The sequence below is a fragment of the Arachis stenosperma genome, chromosome 2 (assembly GCF_014773155.1).
Source record: "Arachis stenosperma cultivar V10309 chromosome 2, arast.V10309.gnm1.PFL2, whole genome shotgun sequence".
NCBI classification, from domain to species: Eukaryota; Viridiplantae; Streptophyta; class Magnoliopsida; order Fabales; family Fabaceae; genus Arachis; species Arachis stenosperma.
In genome coordinates, this window is record NC_080378.1 from 101,703,520 (window position 1) to 101,720,871 (window position 17,352).

The 17,352-nt window shown below is 30.8% G+C and overlaps 2 protein-coding genes and 1 non-coding gene across 3 annotated transcripts; all 3 read left to right on the top strand.

The window, feature by feature from the left end:
• The first annotated feature begins 1,528 nt into the window (after nucleotides 1-1,528).
• On the top strand, nucleotides 1,529-3,976 carry LOC130960422 (selT-like protein). The gene is made up of 4 exons (XM_057885813.1): nucleotides 1,529-1,841; nucleotides 2,013-2,086; nucleotides 2,633-2,948; nucleotides 3,548-3,976. The coding sequence occupies exons 1-4, from the start codon at nucleotides 1,644-1,646 to the stop codon at nucleotides 3,647-3,649; spliced, it is 690 nt and encodes a 229-aa protein (XP_057741796.1). The 5' UTR covers nucleotides 1,529-1,643; the 3' UTR covers nucleotides 3,650-3,976.
• Nucleotides 3,977-5,208: 1,232 nt separating this feature from the next.
• Nucleotides 5,209-5,281, top strand: TRNAA-AGC (transfer RNA alanine (anticodon AGC)). The gene has a single exon. It is a non-coding gene; the product is annotated as a tRNA-Ala (tRNA).
• A 6,867-nt stretch (nucleotides 5,282-12,148) lies between these two features.
• LOC130961420 (acyl-coenzyme A oxidase 4, peroxisomal) lies at nucleotides 12,149-17,352 on the top strand. The gene is made up of 12 exons (XM_057887305.1): nucleotides 12,149-12,378; nucleotides 12,984-13,088; nucleotides 13,325-13,431; nucleotides 13,598-13,675; nucleotides 13,755-13,878; nucleotides 13,999-14,072; nucleotides 14,396-14,455; nucleotides 14,603-14,712; nucleotides 15,342-15,501; nucleotides 16,259-16,507; nucleotides 16,720-16,812; nucleotides 17,058-17,352. Exons 1-12 carry the CDS (start codon nucleotides 12,351-12,353, stop codon nucleotides 17,187-17,189), a joined length of 1,320 nt encoding a protein of 439 aa, XP_057743288.1. The 5' UTR covers nucleotides 12,149-12,350; the 3' UTR covers nucleotides 17,190-17,352.

The following is a 17,352-nucleotide window of genomic DNA, read 5'->3' on the forward strand; positions in this document are numbered from 1 at the left end:
CGGAAGCCATTTTTTATATAAAGAAAAGTGGCAGAAACCTACAAAAAGAAAAAGAAAAAGAAAAATCAAAAAACACGGCCCCTAAAGAGGAGAGACGCGAAGCTAGAATCTACAGGCCAACCTATCCACTCACAAAACAAAACATGCAAATGTAAAGCATGGCATAGAAGAAACAAAACTAACCTTTATCCAAAGAAATGAAGGTTGGAAAGAACGGAAATCTTCGAACACAAGAATGCGGCACGAGCAGGGAAAGGAGAAGTTTGAAAGATTGCAGAAACGGAAAAACGAAAGAGAGGGAAAGAATTTATAAATAGGCTAAGGGGCATAATGGTAAAAACAAAGCAGTCATTAATGAGATTGCACCGTTACCAAAGCCCTCAATCCCTAAATGATCCATCAACGGACACGACGCTTGAATTGACGTAACTGTCAGAAACAAAAGGTCGCGAAAATCACGTCGGTTTCAAAACCCGTGAAAATCGGCTACGAACCCGAGTTGAATACTTGATCCCAAACCTTAGCAGGATCTTGGGCTCAAGTAGGGGCACTGTTCATACCCTGGCCCAATGCTAAGGGCCCAGGTCCAACCAAAAGGCCTGACCCAATAGATCAAGCCTAGCTAAGCACCGATCTCCACCTAAAGAAGTCGGTGTCAACCACGACTTAGCATAAAGAAGTCGGATATGAGATTAGCTGGCAGATAAACACTCATTTAAATGTGTAACCGCCCCCAAAATCTCTCAAACCGTTTCATAAAGCCATATCTTAACCTCCCCAAAATAATGGGACGGTTAACACCCTAAAAATATGGCACTACTCCAACGGTGGTTATTGGCTCACCACTATAAATACACTGACACCCCTCAGGTATCTCTAAGCCCAATACTCTCTAGACCTGCTCACACTCTTGCTAACTTAGGCATCGGAGTGTCTTTGCAGGTACCACCCCCCATTCCTGCACGCGAGCAAGTCGGACGGAGCCTCCCGAGTTGCAGACACACTCGGAGTTCTCCTCCTTCATACACTTGGGCCATCCAACGTCGTCCATCTTATTAATCTCTGGTTACCCACCGTAACAGAACGTAAATCTAAGGGCCAGATTTGCGTATTTAAAATAAATAAATAAAAACTACAAATATGAAGATCAGATTTATGTATTTTAAAATTTGAACATCTAATTTGTTGATATTTAACTTCGCATCATGCTGAAATACATTAAATTTTAGGGTGTATTTAGTTGAATTTTAAAAAAATTATTTTTTTTAAATTATCTTTTTTTAAAAGATTTTATAAAATATTTAATTATTTTTTTTAAATTATCTTTTTTTAATAGTACATTAAATTTTTTAATAATTTTTTTTAAAATTTTTATTTTTTTTACTAGAAATTTACTATAAATAAACACACTAATTTAATGGGACTCAAACATGAGTTTTCAAGAAAAAAGAAAATTAGCCGGCGGTTAAAATCCGCTTCAACAGTGGCAACGTATAAAACTCCGAAAGACAATTTACCTCGTTTGGGCTGCGAGGGTGTTAGCTAACACAATTTCACTTCACTCACAATCTCCCCCAAAAACACCACTTGTTAGATCATCACATTCTGTTTCTCTCTTTCTCTCTCTTCCTCTGTTTGCAATCATGGATCGAACCCAAATTCTCCTTGTTGGGTTACCAATCTTCTTGTTCTTCTCAGATGTTTTCAACCTCTTCTCTCCTCCACCACCTTCTAAACCAACACCACATCACCACCACCACCACCATCCCCCTTCAACTCAACCTAATAACCCTCAAACTACCACCCATATTCAGGAACCCCTCCTCGAATTCCCTACCCAGGTTCTCTTTTTTCATTTTTTATTTTCTTCATTTGCACCCCTCAATTTTCCAGTTCTAAATTTACTATTTTGTTTATATGGGTCATGCAAAGTTTTGTTCTTTTTTGTTTTTATTCTGTAAAAGATTTTTCTGATATGCTGTTTTTTTTTTCGTTTCTTATTCAAAATGCAGAAACAGAGCGGTATTGGCCCAATTGGTGTTGGCAACACTGTAAACATTGACTTCTGCACTTCCTGTTCCTACAAGTTTGTCCAATTTCTAGTAGCTCTTTATTTTATTTGATCTTACTTTTTTAATTTAGTTGATGAATGATGAGTTCTACTTTAATAAAATTGTGTTTTTGGAATAAAATTGTGTGTAGATATCGCTGTTTTTGGCAGCTAAATTAAGGAAAGTCTTGATGAGGTTTAGTGTTAATTATTTATTTATTAGAATCACAACATCTATTGGAAATTACTTGTCCCTAAGTTAGATTTATTTGTTTAGTGGTTATTTGAAAAATTAGACGGAAAACCCTGTTCTCATTTTGACATCTTTGAAGTGTATTAAAATTCTTATTTCTTTTTTTTGTGGCATTAGAATCTCCATGAGAATGTGAAAATCTAACAAATGTTGTAAATTATCACAAAACGGACTAAACTTTGGATGTTGGAACTGATGTTCTTAACCAAGTTTGTTAGGATCTGCATTCATTGATAATTAGTTTAATTTGTGGAATCCACATTTTTTAAAGCATAACAAGTCCTAAACCTTAACCTTTTGGTGTGTAATATTCATGACCTTTTCCCTAGGGGAAATGCAGTAACGGTTAAGAACATGTTGGAGGCAGAATTCCCTGGGATCAATGTTGTTTTGGCTAACTATCCCGCTCCACTTCCGAAGCGACTTCTCAGCAAAGTAGTACCGGTGGTGCAACTCGGACTTATTATAACAATATCTGCAGGAGAGCAGATATTCCCGAGGTTGGGAATAACTCCTCCGGCATGGTACTATTCTTTGCGTGCCAACAGGTTTGGAAGCATGGCAAGCATTTGGCTTCTCGGGAACTTCCTTCAGTCTTTCTTACAGAGTTCTGGTGCTTTTGAAGTATATTGCAATGGTGACTTGGTAAGTCCTTGGTCATGGACTTATGCTTAGTGCTTCAAATTAATTAGTATTAATTTAGTGTAAAAGTCCGCGGTTGGTACCGGAACAAAGCATCACTAGAATGAATTTGTCCACGAGGACTGAAGACCTCCGGCATAGTTCCTTAAAGTAAAAATTGTGGGTCAAATCGGTTCTTTGCTGGAATAGATTAGTCTCTTACAAATACTTCTTATCAGAAAGGACTAATTTGACCCGACATTTTTAGTTCTCAAGGACTATGCTGAAGTTCAAGCGAATCAAACTCGATAACTCATCTAAACTCATAAAACTTAGCAAACTTGATTCGTGAACTCAATTTGGAGACTTATGAGTTAACTAACCAGTTTGATAACCTTGCTAGAGGTTTTCATTTCCCATGGACGAATTTTAAACTGATGATAGTTTTGTTAGGAATCAATAGGGGGATAAAGCGATTGTTAACGATGGTTGCGTGTAATCTGTAGCTGCTAATGCCAACAGGAAACACATCAAGTAATATAGAACTATGAAAGCAGTTAGGCTCATAGCATATTAAACATCTCATACTTTCCATGATGATCTTGTTTCTTTGAACATTTTAGATTTTCTCCAAGCTGCAGCAGAAGAGGTTCCCTGGTGAAATTGAGTTGAGGGACCTTGTTAGCAGAAGAATAGCGAATCCACTATACGTCAACGGTATTTAAGGTTCTGTCCGGCCGTAAGACCGTCAGGTAGCGGATTGCCGGAGGTACCAGAAAAGATGTTAGGTTCAACAAAGTTTCCAGACACGAATTAGAGCATACAAACTGGATGCTAACTGAATGCTACCGAGATCATAATTTTTTTAGTCTTTTTGTAATTTGTGTTATGTACACTGTAAGTCTCTAAGGCAAATAATTGATTCAGAAATCATTGGTTTTAGTTTTTCACGTAGTTTTCAACTTTTTATAATATGTTCTCAGTTTTGAACCCTCCCCGTTACAAAACTTGTTAGTATATGCAGTCAGATATGCACTCTTTGGTGATTGCAACTTCAATTGTTATTTCAGTTAACTTTATAAAAAGCTGTTTTGAACATGAAAGTTTTAACCATAACAAAATTAAGAATTTGTTTGAGTTAGTTTTTTAAAAAAAAAATTAAGTGAATTTTTTAAAAGATTTTATGAAAAAATAAAAGTTATTTGATGTTTGGATATTTTATGTAAAAATATTTTTTTTATTTATTAATTATGTTTGAATACAATATAAAAATACATTTTTATCTTAAGATATTTTTTTAAGTAAAATAATATTTAAAAAAAAACGTAAATGATAATTTTTTTAAAAAATATATTTTTTATTTTTCTAATATTTTTTTTACTATTAAAAATTTTTCAGACACACTAAAAATAAAAAAAAAGATACTTTTCAAACAAGTGCCAAAAAGTTATTTGGAATGAGTTTCTTTAGTTGATATTGAATCACTTGAACGTTTTAAATCTTTCCTAATCTTAAAAATACTATGTGCTCACATGGAATTGATATACACATCCTAATTGAGTTAACAGTTAAAATAGTGTCTCAAATTTAAAATCGGATTCAAATTAGCCCCTAAGATAATACTTTTGAATGGTGTGTAAATTTTACACAATAGTGTATTATCTTACTATACAATACAAGAATGAATACACATTATATTTTTCTTTGCCTAATTATCTTCTTGAACATCTATTGCACAAATAAGACTATTATCTGTAGAAAAAGTTTAGAAAATCAACTATAACATAAGCCAACTCATACCAACTTCTTTTATTTTGAATTTCACTCATACCAACTCCTTTTATTTTTAATTTTGAAATTTAAAAAACTAAGATAATGGATTTTTTTTGTTTATAACAAGCCCGTTTTTCAATTAGTTGGCTCTAATTGACTACACTTTTAGTTGGTTCCTAGCAGAACCATATAAGAGCATCATAGAAAACGTGTAGCAATTTTTCTCATCTAAAGACAAGCCTCTCAGCATTTAGCAACAGGTAAAACTGGAAGCCATAGGCAGAGTTCAATCAACACAAAAAAATTAGAAAGAGTCCTAACTCCTTTAATCTAACAATCCAATAACATATTAAATATTACTGACTAACTGTGAATCAAAAACAATAAATTATGCTAGCACTCTAATATTCTTCAAGAGAATCTGAAACCAGAAGGGAACAAAGTAAATGCTTATTTTAACTTCTCAATTTTAAATATCAATTTTAATAAGTGGCAAAGAAAGTACCAAGACGGGGATGTAGCTCAGATGGTAGAGCGCTCGCTTAGCATGCGAGAGGTACGGGGATCGATACCCCGCATCTCCACTTCTCAATATTTTCTGCTGCTTTTGTTGACACGTTTCTTTTCATGTTTATCCAATCCAATTTGGCCCAAAACTTGATGTGGATTGGACTACCAATTTTTAGTTTTTTACCTTAATCTTGCACTTTCTCTCTTCACTTAAATTGTTCTGAGGTTAAATATTTCTTTTAAAATTTATGTTAACTTATTATTTTGAATGATACATACAAAAATTTATTGACAATAAATATAGAAATTTTACGACGATCAATACAAAATCTTTTAAAGGTAAACAAATAACTTTTTGAAGGGAAATATAAGAAGAAAATACATAAATCTTTTTACGATAAAGCACAAAAGTTTTATGACATGTGCTATTTAAGTTACATTTTTTATGTTATTCAACTAAAATTTTTATATTTTTCAATTGAAATTTTTATGTTCTTTTTTTGTGTTATTCAACTAAAAAATTCGCACCATTTAAAACAACTTATATGTTATTCAGCCAAGTTTTTTTTTTATTAAAATTTATGTATTATTCTTCTATATTATTTAATTAAAAAATTTTTATGGTTTAATATAATTGTATTTTTAACTAAATTTTTTTCATTTTTTCTATGCTATTTTTTATAATGTTATATAATTCAACTTAAAATCTAATTTTTTTGAATAAAATATTTTATTAATGACATATTTAAACAAAACAAATAAAATAAAAAAAATTTTTTGGTATTCAAATAAATGAACAGTTGAAAAGAAAAGAATTTAGAAATAAGAAATAGAAAATAAAATCATCATGAAAAGAAGAAGAGAGAGAGAAAAAAGAAAAGATGAAAAGAGAAGAGAAAAGAAAGGAAAAAAATAATATGAAGAGAATAGAAAGAATAAAAAAAAGAAATAATGTATGAGAAGAGAAAGAAAGGAAAAGGAGAATGAGTCCCTGTCTTCAGAGAAATTTGAGAAAAGTGAGGTCTTAACACGATAAGATTTGAAGTTGCGGATATAAAAGATGATTTGGATCGTATTTATTATTTGGACGGGGTTGTTCATATTGTTGGTAGTATCAATGAAGATAGTAAATAATTTTTTTTCTTTAAGATAGATTAGAAATGTTAGCAATATTAAGTCTTTCAGAGTATTTAATTATAATCGTTAATTAGAATTCTTAAACTTAGGTATAAATGTTAGTTACAATAGTGAATTAGAATTTTGTTAGAATTTTGAAACTACAAATATTAGTTAGAGTAATAATTAAAAAGTTTGTTAGAATTTTAAAACTATAAATATTAGAATGACTAGTAACTACAAGTTTTTTTAAAAGTTACTTTAAGTTAAAAATATCAGCAACAATTGTTTTATATTTTATATTAATTTTTTTCAGTATTGCTTGTGTTTGGTAAATTTAGATTTAGTGAGAATTTAATTTTTATGAATACGATTAATGTATTCTAAGATGATAATTTTGGCTATTGGTATTTATTCCAATAGAACATGCGTAATTTAAAATTCGTTTAACGTATTGTATTGTATTGTTAATTATTATGGTTTTTAAAATTTTTTTTTATCATTATGCAGCTCGTCTAATGTATTACTAGCATGAGAAGACAACATGGTATGTCCTTGGACAATAGGATCATATCGTATTTGTAAATGGTCAAATTATACCATCTTATAAGACTCAACAACCATTAGCTTAGGTTGGATGAGTCACTAGTTAGTGCATTCGTAGAGGATAGCATCCGAAGACGTATACTTTTTATATGTCGTTCGGAGAATGCACAATTACGCTATAGGATGTAGCATACCAGTTAGGCCTCCCGACTGACGGTGACTATGTTAGTGGATGTCGGACGGACTTTGAGAGGTACATTGAAGGTGGCCGACTTGCATGGACTTGGTTCGAGGAGCTACTGAGTGTCTTACCGCCTGGAAACTATATCGACAAGTTTACTATGAGTTGTACTTGGATGTAGGATATATTCAGTGAGCTTCCTCAGGACGCAGACGAGGAAACAGTGAGGAGATATGCAAGGGGCGTACATCATGATGTTATTATCAATTCATCTCGTTGGGAACAAATCTGGTACACATCTTCACATCTAGAGGCTACTGTACATAGCTAGGTTAGAGAACATGGGCAGATACAATTGGAGGCCTGCTGCTCTTGCGTGGTTATATTGATGCATGTGTCGTGTGGCCAACAGAAACATCGTAAAGTTGCTTAGTCCACTGTAGCTCCTTCAGTCATGGATTTTCTGGTGTTTCTTGGGTTTAAAGCCTCATGGGTTTGGCACATTTCATTGGCTGTTGGCATCGAGATACTTATGTGTAAATATGTTATGTTAATTAAATATGTTTTCCATATATTACCATTGTTGAACTAATGTATCGTATGGCAGGTGGTTAGGATATTAGCCAACATTGAGTGAAAGGGCCTAGAGTGGCGCATTGGAGGTTGATGATAGATTTACTGCAGGTCGAGAATGTGAGTATTACTGTAGTTTTATTAAACGTCGGTTAGTCTAGTTTGTAATGTCGAATTATGACCTTTATAAATAATTTCTCGTTAACATTTCACATGGATGCCTTATAGCGCACTAGAGGTTCAAAGTCAGATTCTACACCGGGGAACCCATGCCGTGTCATAGCCTCCAAATCTAAAGTCGAAAAGTATAGGGGGTATTACTGAGTTCCCGAGCTCGATGCTCCATCACTCCCAACTGAAATACTTCTCTCCAGATCATCATTGCTATCCTCATCAATAATGGCAGGCTCCACGTTATCGTCATCTTGCAGCACATCTTTCATGGCATCTGGTTCTCCAACCTCCCGAGAAACTAGATCATAACAAGAATATCTGCCATTACAATAATAATAAATTCATCGAAAGATTGATTATCACCTATTTCTACATTATCATCGCGGTTTAGATCAGATACGAAGGACGAAGATGCCACTAAAATTGCCGCAGGTGCAATTACAAGCACATATGAAGAGGTAATAACAGAGGTTGGACTAGAGGCTACTGTCATTGCTATTGATTGATTATTTCAATTCGATCCTACATTGCTACTGAACTAGAGACCACATCTCCAAACTTGCCCAATAGTTCATGGGTTCTCACCTCGAAAAACTGACGGTAACAGTGAAACAAAGTTTGCAAATCACCGTCATTGTCTATTACAAAAAAGTTGTACTTCACCCCATCTCAAATAACAGAAATCAAAATTCTATAAATAACTTCTCCACTTGTTTCATGTCATGCAATCCTAGTTTTTGAATTATAATATTTTGAAACTCAACAAAACTTGTAGAAGATTTGATAAAGAATTAAAGACACTCAACAGATCCTTATCAGTAAATTTTATTTACTCTTGCATTTTTTTTCTTAATTGTCCCTCTGGAGTGCACAAGAACTAAAAAACTATCTAAAACAGCCATTGTGAATTCCACTCTAATAAATACCTAACATTTTTATCGTATTTATATAGAATATATTCCTTTGTAAATCGAATTAATTTAATTCGATTTATACAATTGCAACCGTATATTAGTAAATTGAATCAATTAGATTCGATTTACTTTGGGTGCATCAAAGGAAGTAAATCAAAACTTGTTTCGAATTATGCTATGAACACTCCTTAATAAATCGAATAAAATGAATTCGATTTATATAAACTTGTTGTAACACTAGCTAAATCAAATAAAATGAATTCGATTTACATAAAATTCTTGTAAATCGAATTAAGTAGCTTCAATTTACATAGTTTTATTACCAAAACAAGACATACATATAAACTGTTTTATTTTAGAACATTAATATAATACTAGAACCCATTTGTTTTATTTATGTCATTTATCCTATTAATTATTTTTTTGTAATGTATTAATAGTGTAATAGCAATATAATAAAAATATGTATAAATCAATAAAATTTTATTGTTTTTGACTATTATTTTTAATTATTAATTTAATTTTTTTATTTAGTAATTCAACAATATATTTTTAATATATACTTTTAAACATTAAAAATTAATTAATGTAAAAAATAATAATTTTTACTGATACCATAACTAAGACAATTTACATAAATAAATTGTTTGTCCTTTAAATTTACGCAATCGCATTCTTTCAAACATGAAGACGCAAATACATTGTTTCATATATCTATAGAAACCGCTGCTGTTAGTAGCAGTTTACGGAAATACATAATTCGCTATAACCAGCCGCGGATTACATGCAAATGGGGGAACACAAAAACCGCTAGAGGCTGTTGCGATTTTTGTTTATTGATGCTTGGCCATAAACCGCTACTGCCAATAGCTGTTTATGTACACTTCCCCGCACACATAAGCTATGTTATGATTTTTCATATCTTGTCTTCATATACATGGGCATGCGGAGTAGTCTTAGCAAGATCGAATTTTGATAATAATCTTATATGGTGTTTTATTTGTATTTCTTGCTTATGAACTAGAGTTTTGGCTTTATTTTGTTTGGTGAGGGAGAATGCATGGCTTTGATTTAGTTTAGTGTGTATCGGAATGTGATTTTAGAAAATCTCTTATATGTTTAGATATTATTTTATTAGCTCAACTTATTTTGTTTTGTTGAGTTTTTTTAATTTTATTCTATGTCTGTGATTGAATTACTTAACTAAAAATTAAAAAAAAAATTTATAGACATTTTTGTCCAAAAATATGGATATGTCTAAAACGAGCTCAACAATTATGTGCTTATTGAATGAGCTATACTTATATAGGCCATTAGATTTTATTAGATGAAAAATAAATGCTAATATAAAAGAAAAGCATTGATGGACTCTAATAAATATAGAATATCCTAGTATATAAATAAATACTTTAAATGACAATACTTTAATACACAATACTTTAAACGGCAGCAGAATCTTTTATTCTTAAATAATTAAATATAAAATATATAAATAAAAAATATATGAGTATTTTTTATTTAATAAAATTAATTATTGTGCAAAACTTTGTTATAATATTAAAAAATTATATTAAAATAATATTTTAAACTATAATAAAAATATAAAATCATTAAAATTTTATTTTATATTACTTAATAAATAATTAGATTATTCTATTCAAAATTTATTAACTAACTAATTTTATTAAAGATATTATTATATAATATAATTTTTCATAAAAATATTTATAAAAATATTAAAGTTATATATAATACATGAAAATATTAATTTTTTATTTAGGTATATATTTAAAATTATATTATTTATTCTGTTTTTTAAAAAAATAAAAAAATAAAAAATTAATATTTTCATGTATTATATATAATATTTTAAATAAATTATATTTTTAAAATATTTTTATAAAAAATTATATTATATAATAATATCTTTAATAAACATAGTTAGTTAATAAATTTTAAATATAATAATTTAATTATTTGTCAAGTAATATACAATAAAATTTTAATTATTTTATATTTTTATGTTAGTTATAGTTTAAAATATTATTTTAATATAATTTTTTAATATTATAAAAAATATTTTCATAATAATTAATTTTAATAAATAAAAAATACTCATATATTTTATATTTAATTATTTAAAAATAAAAGATTCTATTACCGTTTAAAATATTGTGTATTAAATTATTGCCATTTAAAGCATTTATTTATGTACTAGGATATTTTATATTTATTAGAATTCATCAATACTGTTCTTTTATATTAGTCTTTGATTTTCATCTAATAAAATCTAATAGCCTATATAAGTGTGACTCATTCAATAAACACATAATGTTGAGCTCATTTTAGACATACCCAACAAATACTATCCTAAGTTTCTTGAAATTTTTACTTTACTTACAATTTTTTACTTCCTAACGTGAGTTTCTATTTTGTTCTTATATATATATATCCCAAAAAAGTACGTACTTCTTGTACTTTTGTATTTTGTATTGTGAAATTTGAGAATTTTTTATTTTTATTTTTTATATTTTGAATTTTAAGTTCTATATTTTTTTTAATGAAGGAAAATATTTTTTATATCTTTAAAGAAAATATCACAATAAATATGGAACACAAAATTTTAGAATTTTCTTTAAAGATAACAAAAATATTTTTTTTATTAAAAAAATATAGAACTTAGAATTTAAAATATAAAAAATAAAAATATAAAATTCTCAAATTTCACAATACAATATAAGGAGTACATACTTTTTTGGGATGCAAATATATATATAAAAGAATAAAATAGAAACTGATATTAAGAAGTAAAAATTATAAGTAAAGTAAAAATTTTTTGATTTTCACTAACGTGAGCTATTTTGTTAGAAACAAATTCATTGGATATTTTGTGAAAAAAAATCCGTGGATAGTATTTTTGGGCAAAAATGTCTATAATCTTTTTTTTTAGTTTTAGTTAAGTTATTCAATCACAAACACAAAATAAAATTAAAAAAACTCAACAAAACAAAATAAGTTGAGCTAATAAAACAACGCTGCGGAGGCTTGGATCAAGTGGCAATTATATTGCCTCTTAAACAAGCTGCACCAAGTTCGAACCCCAACTAAGACTAGGATGAGATTTGATAAAACCTCAAAAATGTGGGTGCATAATTTTTAGCGGTTTCTGTGTTTTCCAAATAAATCGCTACTGCCAATAATAATTTTTATAAATATATAAAATAATGTATATGCGTCTTCATATTTAAAAGAATATAATAACATAAATTCGAAGGACAAATAATTTATTTATGTAAATTGACTGATAACTAATTACAAGTCTAAACCATTATTAGCATAAAATTAGAGAGTCAAACTTTGGACAAAACCAGATGGCACTTTTTGGTTAACCGACAAAAATCCAAGGTAGGCACTCGGGTGGGTAAAAGATTGTAGAACTAGTAGCCTGATAATAATCCAGACCAGTATTAATGACGTGGAAGGTGGCTAACACATTGAGTTGCGTGCCGTTCCCTCCATTTTTCTCTATTTGTTAATAAACAAAAACAAGTAAACTAATTGCATTTTTATTTTTCTTCTTCCCATCACTCTTGTTCACTTCTTCTACTTCCATTTCCCTTTCACCTTCGCATCTCCACCATGGCAATCCACTCTTCTTCCAATCAAGGTTTGCTTCTTCCTTCAACGTTCCATTTTCTTAATTATATATGTTCCGTGCGCTATTTCACCGAGTTCGGACCACTCTGATTTTCAGCTTCATTCGTGATCTCGTTTTTCAGATCATAATATCTGGATTATTTACATGATTTGATTTTATTATTGTTCTAAGATATTTTTGCTGGTCTTTCTTCGTAATAAATAAAGCTCAGATTTTGATTCTATCAGTAAACATTTTGGGATAACATAATTAAGCTAACCTAAATTCACGTTTACGTTGGTAGAATTCAATTCGTGGTATGGAAAGGTGAATTAAATATTAACGAATAAAAACACTGTCTGGTTTTGGAAGGGATTACCTTGGTATGTATTTTGTCAAATTTTTTAATTTAATTTTCTTGTAGAAGAACAGTATGTTAGTGTGTTCCTTCGCAAGCAATTGAAAATGTATGAATTTTGATTTGATTGGTGTATTTGATATTTACTAAAAATTATGTATACTTTGCTTTGGTTTATGCTGATGACTTGCACCTTATCATATGATTATTCTGATTTTGTTAGATAGTCTGTTCGCTGGTTTACTGCAATTGAATGAACAGTTTTTTATTCTTTCAGATGATTCTAACAAAAGGGCGATGCCGTCCTATTTCAATTTACCGCCACTGGATGTTTCTAATGCATTTCCACAAGCAACACCAGCATCTGTATTTCCTCCCTGTGGTAAGAAATTTATCTGATAGGTTAGGTCATTGTATAAGGAATCAGGTTGCTTTTGAAGCTTTAGCTGGATTAGGTCATTGCATATAGTTTAGTTTTGTTCTGTAACTTAGTTATTCTTTCATATTTCACAACTTGGTAAGATTATATTTTTGTAATTATTTAATTATTGACTGAAATGAGATATGCTTCAGGAACTCACTTCCATTTTTATCTGTCATGTTGTTTGAAAATTACAGCTTCAGATTATTTTCAATTCGATGACTTATTGACACCAGAGGAGCAGGCAGTTAGGAAGAAAGTAAGAGAATGTATGGAAAAAGAAATTGCACCAGTAATGACTGAGGTATGTTTCTGTGATGCTTTTTCTCTTTAGATGGAAATGATTACCATGTGAATTTCTTCTTCTTCCCATTACGTTTTCTCTTTCCTTATCAAAACTCACTATTTTGATTCTGTTAATTTGATTTTTATTTGTTGTTTTGTCTCGTTTTTGTTTTTGTTTCTTCTAGTACTGGGAAAAGGCCAAGTTCCCATTTCAGTGTATACCAAAACTTGCTGCATTGCGTCTCGCTGGTGGAACAATCAAGGTTTTCTTTGTACTTCTCTGTATATGTTTTTGGATACTACACATGGTGAATGGAGTTCTTAGCAAGCTTTTATTCCCAGGGCTATGGTTGTCCTGGCCTTTCTATTCTTGGTAGTGCTGTAGGTACTGCTGAAGTTGCAAGAGTTGATGCAAGCTGTTCAACTTTTATTTTGGTTCATTCATCCTTAGCAATGCTTACTATTGGTAAAGCACTTATCTTTCTTTGACAAGTTTCTAATATTTATTGTTTAATTTATATTGGACTGTTTTCTGCCAATTGTTCCTGTGCTCATATTTTATAATTTTGATCAATTGTCATATTAGCATTGTGTGGATCAGAAGCCCAGAAGCAAAAGTATCTACCTTCTTTGGCACAGTTTCAAACTATAGGATGCTGGGTAAGTTGACTTCCTTGGTATTTCATCTGTTGAATTTGTAGAAAGGAGAAGAGCAAGCATGGCTGTATTGTTTTGGGTGCTTCTTGCACTCAACTTACTGATATATATATATATATATATATATATATATATATATATGGCGAAATAAGTAAGAGTTTTTTTAACAAGAAAAATAATAAAGTCTTTAGCTATTCCCCATGATTCCTATTGTTACAATGCCACGATTTGAATTATTTCCCTTGCTATGTAATTACTGTGGTAATTAAAACATTGTCATTGTGCTGAGTTTACACTTCTGAGATAAGTTATTTTCTTAACATTAGGGTTTGACTGAGCCCGACTATGGAAGTGATGCCAGTGCTTTGAAGACTACAGCAACAAAGGTGTGATACCTGTGTACAACTTGTTTACCAATTGCTTCTCAAGGAAGATGCATTAGCATCTCTTTGATTTTTAATCAATCATATTTCAATTATACTGTAGTTCAATAATGCTGATAGTATAGTGTTGGTTTGTTTTGAAATGATCAGGTTGAAGGAGGTTGGATCCTAGATGGCCAAAAGCGGTGGATAGGAAACAGTACATTTGCTGATATATTGGTTATCTTTGCTAGGAATACCTCTACAAATCAGATAAATGGGTATTTGATATTTATCCTTACCTTCATTGTTTGAAAAATGTGTACATTATATATTTAATATAAAGGCTGCAGAAGACCAAAGAAAAAAAAAAAACGAGAGGGAATCAGTGCAATGATTTAACTTAGAATGTTAACTGAATGCATGCTTGTTGCGACAAATAAAGTTCACACATACACAAAAGGACAATTGAAGAATGTGTCTAGGTCAAGACAGAAGTTTAATTCCTGACAATAACGTGTTCGTAGGCTTAAATGTCACTAATATAGCCTATGAAAGCATTATAGGGAGCATATCAAATGGGAGTAGTTAACCATATGAATGGAGTAAATATTGACTATCAGATTTGACATGAATGATCATACTTATCGAAACATAAAGTTAGTACCCTTTTTAAATTATCATCTTTCTTGTAAATAATGTTTCATCTTAATCATCAATATTATACATGAGCAGAGAAGGATGTCGGTGTCAAAATGAAATTTTAAATCAGTCTCCACTATATGTTAATATACCTGAAAGTCCTACTAATAAATATGCCCTCAGTTATTATTATTATTTTTTTTTAATTTATCCTCATGTATTCTGCGTCACATGACATCTTTTTACATGTTTGTACCTAAAAATTCAGATATATTGTAAAAAAGGATGCACCTGGTTTAACCGTCACCAAAATAGAGAATAAAATTGGACTCAGGATTGTTCAAAATGGAGACATTGTTATGAAGAAAGTTTTTATCCCTGATGAGGACAGATTAACAGGGGTCAACTCTTTTCAAGACACAAACAAGGTGTGATTATGTGGTGTTTCTGGATTGTTCTTTTTTCCATATATAGGTATTGCTGATGAAACTTATATTACTTGAGTGAAGCATTATATATATTTCATTCTTGGTTCCTGTTATCTTTTCAGGCAGCTGCTATACTGTTGTAGTTCTATGCAATTTCATTAGGTGTTACTCCCTCAGTTCTCAAATAAATGTCCACTTAGCAAATTAGTATAATATTACTGTTTTCTTCCCATTCATATCCCCAAATTAATGAATGAGAGAATAAATTAGTAATGTAGTTAAAGAGAGTAATTATTTCTGTCGAGGGAAGTTTGTAACTTGTTAACTTCCATAGCTACAATACATTTATATCATTATCTTAATTCAAGCGAAAATTTAAAAGTTGACACTTATTCATTAATTGAGTCAAAATAATATTTTTAATTTTCTGTTATCCTCCATTAATACTGGATTTATGAAACCAGAAAATTTAAATGGCATAATTATGAGATTGTAGACTGATCAGACATTGGAATTAATTCCATTGTTAATCACAAATAGTTTATTTTTCTTATGCAAGCAAGTTACTTCCCCATGCGTCAGATGAAATCATATATTTGTTTCTTGATGAATACTTTTATCTTGTTGCTTTACATGTACTGGAAATAACAAAGTAAAAGTGATATATAGAGTATCTTTCTCTATGCATACTGAACTATGTGCAGTTGCAACCCCATGAGTTAGACGTTGCTCATTTGTTTTGGCTCCCTTAAAACAGGTACTTGCTGTCTCACGTGTAATGGTTGCTTGGCAACCTATTGGCATATCCATGGGAATCTATGATATATGTCATAGGTATCTAAAGGAGAGGAAACAGTTTGGAGCACCATTAGCAGCTTTCCAGATCAACCAACAGAAACTTGTTCAGATGCTTAGCAATGTTCAAGCCATGTTTCTCGTTGGTTGGCGCCTTTGCAAATTGTACGAGAGTGGTAAAATGACTCCTGGACATGCAAGCTTGGCCAAGGTAATTTCTTATGATTCATTTTGTAACTTCTTTCTGCTCTCCCTAAATTTCAAACCAAGTAAGCATACCACAAAAGTTCGCTATTGTGATTGGAGATACCAAAGCCTGATAAACCCCTACAAGAATCCCGTACTCAAGTTTGGGAGTTGATCTGTATACCTTGCAATCGGATTGATTGAAGCATGTTAATGAATATTGGCATATCTTTTCAGTCATGGATCACCTTGAGAGCAAGAGAAACAGCCGCTCTGGGACGAGAATTACTTGGTGGCAATGGAATATTGGCTGATTTTCTTGTCGCCAAGGTATGCATAGTTCTTGATTCAAGATTTCTTATGTTGAAACTACATTCTAATGTAATGAATGAATTAAAGATGGGAACTTTATAATGATCAAAATGCTCTTTGCTCCATTCTGTAGTGGAAGCTTTATTAAGTTATGTAATTGAGTTAGAATGAATATAGTTGAATTAAAAAAGAGAATAAATAGTATTGTCTAGTAGCACTCTAAGTTCCAACTAAATATTTGACTTGTTTTCATTTTATTGCAGGCATTCTGCGATATAGAACCTATTTATACGTATGAAGGTACATATGACATCAACACTTTGGTTACTGGCAGGGAAGTTACTGGTTTTGCTAGCTTTAAGCCTGTTATTGCCCAAAAGAGAAGCCGATTGTGAAAAATATAAAAGTTGTTGCTTGTTAAACTTTGTCAATGTGTTTGTTCAATGCTTTGTATTTGACAAAACAAGGTTTCAATAATTATGAAAAATGTTCGTATAAGCCACGGCACAGTGAAAAAAAGAAATCCTAGACACTTATTATTGATGTCATTGGATCGTA